This window comes from Chenopodium album, chromosome 12 (genome assembly GCF_948465745.1).
Source record: "Chenopodium album chromosome 12, dcCheAlbu1.1, whole genome shotgun sequence".
Taxonomy (NCBI): domain Eukaryota; kingdom Viridiplantae; phylum Streptophyta; class Magnoliopsida; order Caryophyllales; family Amaranthaceae; genus Chenopodium; species Chenopodium album.
The window spans coordinates 12,410,044-12,424,073 of record NC_137845.1 but is presented as its reverse complement, the minus strand read 5'-3'; the positions used below and the strand labels follow the sequence as shown (position 1 = coordinate 12,424,073).

The 14,030-nt window shown below is 30.4% G+C and overlaps 1 protein-coding gene across 1 annotated transcript; it reads left to right on the top strand.

The window, feature by feature from the left end:
* Nucleotides 1-8,856: 8,856 nt before the first annotated feature.
* On the top strand, nt 8,857-13,495 carry LOC145570347 (GDSL esterase/lipase At4g28780-like). The gene is made up of 5 exons (XM_081629396.1): nt 8,857-9,303; nt 10,289-10,416; nt 11,498-11,743; nt 12,010-12,265; nt 12,973-13,495. Exons 1-5 carry the CDS (start codon nt 9,045-9,047, stop codon nt 13,209-13,211), a joined length of 1,128 nt encoding a protein of 375 aa, XP_081485522.1. The 5' UTR covers nt 8,857-9,044; the 3' UTR covers nt 13,212-13,495.
* The last annotated feature ends 535 nt before the right edge of the window (nt 13,496-14,030 follow it).

Below are 14,030 nucleotides of genomic sequence, written 5' to 3'. Positions count from 1 at the left end.
TGTCATGTAAAACGGGAGGGCAATTATGTAGCTCACCACTTAGCTAAGCTAGTTCCTTTTTATTTTGAGCAAGTATGGGATAGTTAGTGTCCGGATGAAATTTCTCCGTATGTAATCATGGACAAGTTGTCCCTAAATTAATATACTAGCTTAGTTTCCTTGAAAAAAAACTAGTAAACCCAACATAAATCATATTTTATTAATTTTATATTCTATCTCCTCTAATTCTCTCAAGTACTTTTGTTTTTTTTACAATATTTAATCAAGTACTTTTGCCACTAATTGGAGTTTTGGGGGAATTTTGTAAGAAGTTACAAAAACAACTCTTAAATTATATAAAAGATGATAAGAGGATTTCGATACTTGGACATATATTCATTAATTTCATATTGAGTTTATAAATTGAGTATACTTAAGTTTAGTTTAACATTGGTCTAAGAATCTGATTTATATTTCAAATTATATAAGCTTAGTTTGATTTATAAAAATTTCAAAAAATAAAATAAATTAGCCAAACAAAGTTGATCTACCCGTCAAAAAAAAAAAAAAAAAAAAAAAAAAAAAAAAAAAAAAAAATCCAATCTAAGTTTTAATGAGCTTTCTCAAATAATGAGCTTTCTTTTGAGAGCTTGCAAGTTAGGGTGAGATTTGGCTTAAGCAAGGACTAGCCTTCATAGTTTAAATTATGAGCCACCATTATCTGCTATTGTAGTTCAGATTTTCCTTTATTTATAATTATTGCAATCCTAAACTCATCTTTGGTGATTTATTTGTTGAATACTAATTGATTGACATTTCTCATTTTCTTAGGAATGGTGTTGCAATAATTATAGCTATCTTTATATAGGTTAATGAGATTGATGATACATAATAAGATATGTAAAGATAGTACTACCTCCGTTCTTGAAAGTTTGACTCACTTACTATTCATGTGGTCAAAATAAAATAACTTTGACCACATTTTATGATTTATACAATCAAAATAAATTAACAAGTTTGATCTTAATTATTAGATTCCTCTTATGATAAATTTTTCAAATATCAAATTTTTATAATTTTTAATTATACATAACCGAAGTTATTTTAATGGTCAAATATGTTCATTGGAAACCGTGCAAATGCAATGTGAGTCGAACAATCTGAATCGAATAGAGTATTATAAATTATAACCTTATAAGAAAATATTCAACATATATTCGACCTCTATTAAAACGTTTTTGCACACTAATGATGTAACAACTCCTTTTAACTAAATAAAAATACACAATTTTTTTTAACAAAATACTTGTATATAGACGCTAGGGCTTTTCCTCTCATACATCATCCTTGATGTATGCTCACTCTTCTAAAATATTCATATCTTCCTCAAGGATAAGATTTTATATCATCATCCACATCAAGTGCATGCAAGAATATTGTGAAGGTATATTAGTTGTGTTAAATAATTAAGGAAATGAATCAAATCAATTAATCGTAACATTTGGAATTACACACATACTAAATCTCCTTTTCAAGGCAATTCAATGACAATCTATCATACAACATAATAGCTTTGTTGGATGTTGACTTGAGTTGTTAATCATAAGGTTTATTTGGACTAGTGTATATAAGGCTTCGAAGATATATAGTTGATTGAATTGAATGGAGTAAGAAAAGAACCTGAGTAGCGGCCTCTCTAGGAGGTGGAGAGATTGTGCCTTAGCTTGATCCGACATAATTGAGGCATAAGTTCTAGAATTTTGGAGAGGCCTCTCCTAGAAGGTAGAAAGGCTTGCGCCAATCATGTAGCTAGAGAGGCCTCTTCTATAAGGTTCCTACAATAGGTGTTACACTTTGATCCAATAACCATGGAGAGGCGGCTACACTAGTCACATGCAGAGATCTCTCCATATAAATCCAGAGTTTCTACAATTTGAAGCAAAAATATGCTTGATGCGTTATTGCATGTATAAAGTGGAGAGACCATGGTAATAGAGATGGAGAGGTCGCGCCCCTTCACATATGTGAATGTGTTGTTTTGTATAATATATGTCGTGACTTATTTTTATTGTCTAATTTGATTTGTATTAAGCTTTAAGCTATGTATACATAGTTTCTTATTGCATTTATTAAAATGTACTGTATTAAGCTTTAAGCTATGTATACATAGTTTCTTATTGCATTTATTAAAATGTACGTAATCATTTTTTTTTAAAACAAACAAAAAAAAAAAAAAAAAAAAAGGTTAAAAGCTAGGGTTGGACGGATTTAAGAATTAAATTAGTTCTTCCTTAGCTTGTTAGTTGTTGCCCATGTGCTTATGAGAGATATTAAATGAGAGGATTTGTTTATTGATGCTCATATAAACACTTAATCACTGTTAACACAACAACAGTCTCATTGCTTGGGTGTAACACACTAACATCATATTGTCGCGATAATGACTAAACTTTATTTAATCATCATGTCATGTACAAGTAACAAGATAACAATCTAACAAAGCTAGACATGGAGTTATGTGGTGGGGTTTTATATACAGCTTGGGTAGATATGGAGTGATGAATTGATGATTGCTATAATGCTATGAATATAAATATTCCAAAAAGGTTGGACATTAAAATGCATCATTTAATTTAATTAACGTTCAAATTTACTTTAAGTGGTCATTTGGTTGCATGGGATAAACGCAATGGAATGAACAAAGGGAAAGAAAGAGAATGGAATGAAAAACCCTTGAATTTGCTATGTTGTTTGTTTTGAAAAATCAAAGGGAAACAAGCCACCAATCCTATCCACCACATCACCACCACACAACGACCTATTTCCTTCACTTCCTACCTTTTCTAGCCACCAACCAGCCAAATCACCACTCGCTGCACCTCCCCTGCCCCTTGCCACCGCCTGCAAAGCTTCCCCTCCCCCAAAAAACTTCTCCGGCCCCATGCCCGAAAAACCCAAAAAAAAAGTCCTTCGCTTGGGTTTTGAGGGTGGAGGAAGGCACAACCGACAGTTTTACAGGGAGAGGGAGGATTTTTTTAGGGTTTTTTGGGGGAGGGAGTGCTTTACAGGTGGCGGCGAACGACAAAGGGTTGGGGATGAGCGGCGGTGCGGTGGCTGGGTTTTCCGGTAATGTGGGTAGGTAAGTGGGTGGTGTTGTAGTGGTGGCTAAGGAAAGGGAATGGAAAAGTCTAGGGGGGATGTAGAATAGATTTGAGTAAACCCAAAAATAAAAATGGGTAAAGGGAATAGAAAAAAGTGACAAACAAACAACAACAAAGGGAATGGGGTTTGTTCATTCTCTTTTCCTTTGATTATTAACCGGTTAACCCCAACCAAACGGCCCCTAAAAATGTTTTTGAAATAACTTTTCATGCCCAAAATGTATCTACGGACTCATGAGGATTCATGTATGATTATATTGAGTATGCTGTTTCCGTTATTAGTGCGCACAATTATAGTGCACAATGTAACCCAACGCATTACGCTACACACACTCGTCACTTATGCACTAATAATTTAGGAGCATGAATCCAACTATTTATTGCTAACTATTTGAAGGACGATACTATGATTCAATTCGAGTCTTGTTCGAGTATATATTAGATCATGATAACATGACCTTCATTAATATTTTCAGTGTTCAGGAAACATTTTCCTTAATGACCCTAAGCTAATCTATATTAAGCTACATTATATACAACAACGTATAAGATAAAGCTGGCAATGAAATTATATATGCAGCAAAATTGCTATTAATGGTCCATAATGTTGGTACATATAATTGTTGGATTCATCATTATAATCGATTAAATTCGGCAACTAAATTGGAGTACTAATTAATTTTTTCATGAATTAGATTTCCATCATCTTATGTCCAAAACAAACAATTATCACTTATTTTGTGAAGACAACACTTTCAAGATGCAAAGGCGAGCAGTAAACACCATTGCCTCAACTACTTGACTAATCAGTCACGATGAAGAGTGTAGGGTTCTAGAATATACAGTTTACTACACCACAAATATTTGTATTTTATGTGTTTGTAATTAATTATTATTTGTACTAGTTTATTGAATTCAAAAATATTGTCACATTTTCTATATAGAAGTGGAACGTGCTAATATTAGTCTTAAAAACATATGATTTCTGTCTTCCACTTAGGTCTTGCTCTATTTACCTTATAACTTTATAAACACTGATTTCAAGAAAAATAAGTTCATATCAAATTAAAGTTATTAGTTCAGGTTAGATATGTTCCAAAAAAAAAAAAAAAAAAAAAAAAAAAAAAAAAAAAAAGATCAGATAAAATGTGGTTAGAACTACCTAAGTATAATGTCCTTTTAAGATATGTTTAACAAGCTAAGTTCAATTTAATTCAGATAAACTCAATTCACCTGATTTTCAATTATCTGTATTAAATAATTGAACTTAATGTAACCTATTTGAACTTATCAAAATCTTATCAAAACTTATTTAAACTATAAAATAAACTTGAGTAGCTCTAGCTTATATATCAACCCTTTTTATCTTGAGCTTATTTTTCCTTAATTTATCTCATATGAAGCTCTTATTAGAACTTATATTTTAAATTAAATTAAAATAAGGTGAACTGAACATAACCTAATTTAATAATTTCACAAGCATTTGAAAAATCAAGCGAATGTATATAGAACGGAGCCTACTTGTGGCCGGATCAGACTTAAGTGGCTTGTTGATCAGAGATGTTCAGATTGGTTATGGTTAATCCGATATAGTGACCACCTCTACCCCGGCCCGACTCTCCAATAATGCACTTATCAACCGCAGTTGACTTCTCTAGTGAGCGAGCATTGGGAAGTGTTGTGGAGTTGTTTGCCGACCATAGCTTCAGTCACTTGAATTTAGCATGAGATATACACTTACATTTTAACTTACGTACGTAATATTTCTACATCGTTACAAAATATGAAAATAGTACTAATAGCTTCCAACTAAAAGGTGACATTATATTGGAGATTTAATTTCAGTGTACTATATAGTGTCAGTTTTTGAAAATGACATAATTTAGCCAATTTACAAGAAGCTTAACTAGCTATGTGGACATTTATAAGTGCTTTTGCCAGAAAATTTATTAAAAAAATATCAAATGAATAATGATGAGTTGTCAATGAGATCCAATATGATGTAAGCTAAGAGGCCATAGTAAAAATTGATTTATTTTTTTCCAACCAAAATTATGTAAGAAATAATTTAAGAGTAAATTTTAGGAAAATCCTTTTTTTCGAGTTATTATCAAAATAAATAAATATATAAATAAATAATAGGGCTTGTTTGACATTGTTTTTGGTTTTCAATTTTCTGTTTTTCTGAAAACAAAAAACCAAAAACAGGAAACAAGAAAAAGGTGTTTTCACTTTTCTGTTGTCAATTTTCAAAATTATCATGTTTTTAATAAATTTGAATAATTTTTGATTCATTTTATGACATGTATCATATGATTTTGAAAAACAAAAAACCAAAAAACAGAAAACCACAACAATGCTAAACGAGCCCTAAATAAATGGAGTCACAAAATTATTATGATGTTGTGTTGATCCAAAATATGGATAAAAAGTTTTATATAAAGTATAATCCATATTGATCTTAGTGTCTTTCTTGAGTCGTAATAACTTAATTAGCTTCATATTTAATTAAAATATTTAATTAGGTATTTGATGATCATATCATAACCCTCACGAATTTTTGCTTGGTCTGAGACCTAATTTTCACCTAGTGAGTCAAGCCTTATTTAGTATTTTATAGTGATTTGATTATGTGGTTTTATTGTTTAGGTAACACGATCAATACATTACATTACGTAGTATATGCAAAGTTCATGAGTTGTACTACTCCGATCTAATAATAAGAAAAGAAGAATTCATCTCATCACTCTAAATAATTTAAGAGAAATTCTGGCCTGCACATTCATCTCACAACTGTCACAAGAAAATCCACCTTTTAGTAATTCCTATTCTCAATTAATAGCAATGTAATAAAAGAATTGAGCGCTTTAAAAACGTTCACATATATGCAATGAGATGAACCTTGAAAGAAAGAAACCTAATAAGTCTCACATATAATTGCTAAAAATAATGCTTAATTAAAGTGCCTAAACTTAGGTACTACTTACTATTAAAGTGCTTAGTAGTGCTCCAAAATGGGGTGAATTGGTTTAAACAAAATAAAAAGGTGGGAGACAAGAGTAAATTTTAGCTTCCTTAGCTAATAATTATAAGGATAATGTTATATGTAGCCCTAAGAGAACAAAAGAACTTCGTATTTTGGTAACTTTCTAGGAGTCATGTTTAACCTTGAATGCTATTAATAGATTCTACAGCAATAGTCCCCCGGACTCGGAACGTTTTTTCTCCCTTGACTCTTTCTATTGAAAGACTCGAGAGTCGTTGGGTTCAGTCAGGGGAAAGCTTTCATAATCACTCTTAGTCTTAGCGGCAGAACTTCACTCGTTGGTTCAACAAAAAGAGTACTTTTTTTTCGTAAATAAGGAAAGGAGATATATAAGCATAAAATACATTTTTGGAAATTGTATAAAATTACGAATTCATGATTAAAAACACGCGTAAATCAGTGTAATTAGTGTGTATATTTTTATGATTTCTTAACTTTTTACGATTTTCAAGTGTAAATTCAATGCTTATATGTAGCCATAAGGGCCATGTATAACATTTTCCTAATTATAATTAGAGTGACATTAAATTAAATGACTAACGGCTAGCACCTTAACACTCGATAAAGATTATTTATTTCCTCGCTCGTAATACATCCTGCTTCAACATCTGGCGATCCACCTCACGTTCTTTTAAGGATAATCTTCATTAAAATAGTTGTTGTTAGGTGGTTAATGTTGTAATGTTCGGAGTAATAATTAATCTTGATTAAAGTTAATGAGTTAGCACTTTTTAATGCTCTAGATCTAATGATTCGTGAATTTCAAAGAACGAAGAGTCTAAATAATCACCTCTTTATTATTACTACTTAAAGGACAGACCAAACATTTTTAGAAACATAGAACATGTTTCCCGAAAGCCTTGCCATAGTTATACATAAGTAGAGATTTTAATTGAGCAAAAGAGAAAGAGTGCGTGGTTAATTTGCTACTTATGTAGATTCAATTTTCCAAATTTGTCTGCTCCAACTTTTCATCCATAATTTTCCTTCATTTTCCACAAGTAGATCGATGTTCGTTAATTACTTATTAATTAAACATCTAATTATTATGGATATTGTAAATATTAGGGTTATAACATAAGACATGTAATTGATATGGTATACTCTTATATGATCATTTTATTTATTTTTCTAATATTTTAAATAGCAACTTTTAAAAAATGAGATTCTAAAGTGAAATCAGAGAAATTACTTTAAAGTTAGATTCTAGGGATAATCTTACGGATAAGCATGCAAAATTTTGTTGTATGACTTGTATCATTGGAGTAAATTAGGGAATCTTAAAAAATTGTACAATTTATTTGGTCTTAAAATCTGTCTTTTCTAAGTGTCGATTTCTATCTATTAAAAAAAAGTGTCGATTTCTATATTGAGCCTTAATAAGCTATTTATCGAAAAAAAAATAGTAGAACATATTGTACTTTGTTAATTTCGTATACATTCACTTTATAAAGTTGATTTGTTTAGTCCTTTTTCGAAACTTTTTATTATGTGCAAGTTCATCTAACAAGAAAATTATTAAGGAAAGCATGATAGTGATTTAAACATTTTGTCAACTATGTTATAGCTATATGCCCCCTAATTGTCTATTTTTTTGAACAAAAATTTACTATTGTGCAATGGCCAATTTATTGGCCAAATCATTGGAAAAGGGTACAAGCTAATTAAATTGTTGCTAAGATTAGCAACAAAAGTCATAAACAATTTATTTTGTTCGATATATATATACCAATAACATGGACATGTTACTTTCCAAATAAGTGATGAACATATATTGGCCATCTTCCTATTTTCATAATCTATTGAGTATTGGGAATAAAGTATTGTTAATCATTAAAGTAAAGAATTTACTATAAATAAATAAATGCTTATGATGTATGCAATCACAGGGATATGTTATGTACGTTCACCAATATTAACTAATATAATCTTAGAACAAGTATACATATGATTGAAATTAGCTAGTATTGAACAATTTTCTTTATAATTCAATATATATTTACAAATTAATGCAAGATTAAACAAGCCTATATTGATGCAATCATGGAAAAACAAATGAACACAAGTAAATTAGGTATATTTTGAAAAAAAAAAAATTACAAATTAATTAAGACATGCTAAAAAAAAAGGTTAAATAATTAGTGTCAAAAGAATCTCCACTTGAACAAGCCAATACATACTTACATAAACTTAACACATGGACCACACTTTGACACATACAAACTACAAAGTACTACAAGAAAAATCAAACCCATTAATATAAAAGTAGTACATAATAATAGTGATAATGTTATACGGAGTATCCAAAATTACCTTTACTTTGGTCACAATAATTTTGGTATATATGTAAATGCAATATCACTATAATGTACTACTATATCAATGGCTTTGAAGAAAGTTAGTAAGAAAATAACCAAATAAAAGTATAACAACATTAAAATGACAAGATTGTAACACTTATTTATGTCCACAATTTGCTATATACCTATAATTGACCACCTTTATCATTTAATATTTCATGCAATTTTATTTGTTTCTCCCATTTTTTATTATTAATTTATTAATTTTCTTCTTCATTTCTCTAGCCCCCCTTTTTGCTACGAAGTTGTTGGCATTGTTAGTACACTATACAACTATGTAGGTGGTAGAGAAGAAGGCCATTTAATAGGTCTCCCATACTTTTGATATTACTATTTCTTATATTTTTCATCTATAAAATCCCACTTAGCTCATAGTGTTACTCCACACTTCAACACTATATTCTTATATTATATAGTTTTTATACATTACTACATATTTATACTATATAGTTTTTATATACATTATTCCAAAGTTAAAGTAACTTAGCTAGCTTAGCCATGCATTGTGGTGTTTCATTCTCTAGGGTTATGTCCTTGAATGCTATGTTGTGCATTGCAACATTATTTTTAACCTTGGTTTCAACTCATGTTGAAGCTCAAAGAGCTTTTTTCGTGTTTGGTGATTCACTTGTCGATAATGGCAACAACAACTATTTGATCACTAGTGCTAGGGCCGATAGGCCACCGTATGGGATCGACTCTCCGAATGGACCAACGGGCCGGTTCTCCAATGGCCTCAACATCCCGGATCTCATTTGTAAGTCATCACTTAGCTAAAAGAGTACTAGTACTATATAGAAACTATCGTTTTAAGACTTCCAAAGTAGCATTGCATTGCATGTATGGGCTTTTCAGGGGGTCCCCCCCAACAATTTTAAAGGTCTTTTTTGAGAAAATAAATAATTGAAACATCTTTTTCTAAGTAGAAAATTCTGAATTTGTTTGTAGTGGATATCTTCCCAACGTAGATTTGCAATAAGTACCCTTGTATAATATCTTAAAAATAATAAAAATAGATATTGTTGATAATTTTGTTGATGTTACTCAAGAAAAATGGTGGCCATTATCATACAAAGTCATAGTTTGAGCTTTAATTTCCATTTTCTAAATAAAATTTCCGAGTTTAATTTATGAGTGTATGTCATACTAATTTACTTCGTATAAACAAATAATCAAGGCTTCTTATTGTTGTAAAAATTAACTTAATTTTCTGCACGTTTGTGTACTTTAAATCACGTTGGACTATCTTCTAGTATAAAATGACAATTATTTAATTTCTTGAAAAAATTATTAAAAATAAAAAACTTTTACTATGTATTTTTTTGTTTTTATTTTTTATTTCTTGATTGAATTTACTATTTTCTTCCCTATTCACTCCATTGGATGTAATCAATGATCAATGCTGCGATAATGATGATTTTGTACTTAATATTGAATAAGGTATAAGTCTAGTGTTTTAAATATATAGGGAAAAAAAATGTGTCATATATATTATAGTAGTTATAATTACAACATTTCTATAGTCATCAAGTATATAAAATTAACTTCTTGTTCAAAACCTCTACACTGATACTATCTTACATATCATACAAATGTACAATGTATGTATATCATATGACCTTATTACAATTTTTTTGATAATTCATCATGAGTTATTAAATAAACAAAAGTAATACAAGTAGTTATTAATATTAAATGAAAATGCTTTATTAATTTAAATGTGGTTGATGGAATTGCATTAGGTGAGCAAATTGGAACAGAGCCACTACTACCCATCTTGAGCCCTGAGCTCACCGGAGAAAGACTTCTAGTTGGCGCGAACTTTGCTTCTGCGGGAGTTGGGGTTCTAAATGACACTGGCATCCAATTCGTAAGCTTAAATCCCTTGATTGGATATTATCTTGCCACGAAACAAACTTTTCTCATACCATATTATTCGTCCATTATAAATTAAATATCAATGCATTATCAGTGTTTGTGTACATAATACTCCGTAATAAGTTAATACCTAATACACTAGCATTTTCAAAACACTGAAAAATATACACCGTTAATTAATAAAGAACATATCTAGGAATTACGTGTTTTAATTGTCTAATTAGCGTTTCATAAAGGACATTTGCTCTCTATAGTTATAGTACATTTCTCTCAATGTGTCCGAATAATATGTCTCCCTATTTATTGATAGACAATAATCTTCTTTTTAGGGATCATGTGCATGAGGCCGGTGTACGTATAATAATATCAGTATACGTAACTTTCATGCATTACTTTCTTTGCTGCTTCTTTTTTTAGCTAGCTATTTAATAGGGACATTATGGCAATTTACGTTCATCTCACCAGCAAAAAATAGACTAATATAATACTACTCCGTATATAAATACCAAAATTGCATTTATTAAATGGATCTATCCTAATAAAGTTGTGCAATAATTTTATTTTATTTTTTTTTATTTTTATTTATTTATTTTTTTGAGAAAGGTGCAATAATAATTTTGGTGATATATTCTAGTTAGTTGTAGAATAGCTCAAATTCTTTTCCAATTTTCCATTTATCACGGCTATAGGTAGCACTAGAAAGTGACGGCCTCGCTCCCCTATAAGCATTTTTTTTAAAATGAACCAATCATATGTTACTTATTATTTCGAGACATGAAGAATAATTTAATAATCACGTTATTCTAATTTCTTACTTTCTGTATTAATTGTTTTAGATTAGCTTTTGTGTAACAAAATTGACATCATGGTGATGAGATTTCGACTCATCAACCAATCCCTTTGTTGATCACTCGCTCAATCTCAAAACACGTCAGTTTCATACTATGTCTTAAAATATTGTGTAAATTGACATTTGCCAATATTAATTAGATAAATAAAATGACATTTTTTCATATGATTAGACAATTATTGTGATGATTAATATTCTTTATTCTAAATTGGGAATGTTATAGGTGAACATTATAAGGATAGGCCGTCAATTGGAGTTGTTTGAGCTATACCAACAAAGATTAGCCGGGCTAATTGGAGAAGAACAAGCACAAAGCCGAGTGAATGGAGCTCTTGTGCTAATTACACTTGGTGGCAATGATTTTATCAACAATTACTTCCTCCTTCCAATCACGGCTAGGCGTCTTCAATTCCCCAATCTTGAAGACTATGTTGATTATGTCGTCGGGGAGTATAAAGGGGTTTTATCGGTAAGTTTTTATATCATAATAATTGTTTGTTATTCTGTATTATTTATTTTATCCAAAAGTTAACGAAAAAGAAATCAAAATTAAATAATGCACGTGACAATTGTCAATCTATCATTTATGGACGTATGGTAGATTGATAATGTATTATCAAGTGATAACTTTTACTAGGCAATATTTATTGGTATACCAAGATACAAGTAATTTTAGTTAAGTTAATATTATTCTATCAGTAGATCGGCTAAACTTGTGTGTTGACAAATACACAGAGGCTTTATGAGTTGGGAGCAAGGAGAGTATTGGTTACCGGAACTGGACCAATTGGATGTGTCCCTGGTGAGTTAGCTTCACAAGGTAGTCGAAATGGAGAATGTGCCCCTGACCCGCAACGAGCCGGTGCCCTTTTCAACCCAAAGCTAACCCAAATGATTCAAAGCCTAAACAGCGAAATTGGCTCTGATGTTTTTATTGCCTCCAATACCGGGGGAATGTTGAATAATTTCCTTGAAAATCCTCAAGCATTCGGTAAGTTACGTTATCAAATAATGATATCAATTTGTTTTAGATTATTAAATTAACTCGATATAAGCATTAAATACACTGTCACCTCGAATATCCAATTTACTTTTGTATTTTCTATCATAAGAATATTAAAGCATAGTTCTATGTAGGGCTGAAATAATTAAAGGCACATAGGGTTAGTTATGGAAAGACTAATGGCTACGTAGCCTACACTTGATGGGGGTGGTTATAAATAATAAATTCTCTTTTTGGAATTTTGTAGTATAGTATGAAGAACCATCATTTATGAGGGAATATTGGTAAATTTTACTAGTAATTATAACATTCTTTCATATATGCTTGTTCTAATTTTTCTAGAATTAAAATCATATAAACTACTCCGTAGATATATAATTCTATGTAGTTGATAGATTACCCATTTAATTAAGTAAAATGATGAGTATGATCACGCTTCTCTATATTATATTAGAAAAGTATTTTATATCCATCATATGTCTATGTGATAAGTAGTTTTTGACGTAAATTATCCAGTAAATAAATATAACATGCACTCTGAATAATTTTATCGTGATTGCTTCATACTACTTCGATTTTATTGACACGACCTTGATAGATAAGAAACCATTTTTATCCTCTAATAAATAGCCACCAAAGTTGGTGATTCTACCCCAAAGGCATTAAGTAATGAATAAAATATTTAATTGTGACAGGGTTTGAAACATCAAAGGTAGCATGTTGTGGCCAAGGACCCTACAATGGGTTAGGACTATGCACAGTTGCATCAAATGTGTGCCCTGATAGAAATGTCTATGCATTTTGGGATGCCTTCCATCCTACTGAAAGGGCTAACCGGTTCATTGTCCAGCAGATGATGATCGGGTCCGTCGACCACATGAGTCCCATGAACCTTAGCACCATCTTGGCTGTGGATGCTGCTAAGAAACCTTAGCTAGCTTAGTGTTGCATTGCTTGCTTAATTGCTAGATTGATAATGTCATTATATTATTACTATTCCTAGCTATATATGTACTTTTGGTACTACGGAGTATCTATCTTCTTTCAAGTGTAATCATCATCTATATTTAGGTTGCAAAATTAGTAAACTAAAAGTGGCATGAAAAGTTGTTATATTAGGCATGCATTGTTTGTCGTCCTTCTTTATGGATTGATCGAACTACAATAATGTTGTAATCATTCAACTTTTATTCAATCAAATGTATCAAATTTCGATTCTGAATGGGGTTTTTATTATATTATTGGCGTTTATTGAATTTCTATTTAACTTGTGCAAGTATATTACTTTGTACAAGTATATTTTTTACACTAAAAGTTCTTGGATAAAAACACTTTTCTTACAAAGTATGTATTTGTTTTTAAATCTTGGACCAAGGACATATAAACAAATCATAATTATGTTTGTACATAAAAAAATTCTAAATATTAAAAGTGCAACTAAGATTGGCAGTGTGTTGATTGACAATATAATAAAACTCACAACGAAATGTTTTCTCTTTGTTGTATGACGAAAAAAAAAAGTTTTAACATTAAAATCAGAGTTTATAGTTTCAGGCCCATTAAAGTGACTTATTCTTATAAAATTTTGTGAGGTATTGTTAAGGTCTAAATCTTATGTGACTAATTAGCATAGAGGTCCTTATTATCTCAATCATATACAAATATGAAAAAACACGATGTCCAAATTTTATAAAGTTCTAGAATGAACAACTATTTGGTGTTGATGCATGATGATTAATCACGAGATTAATGA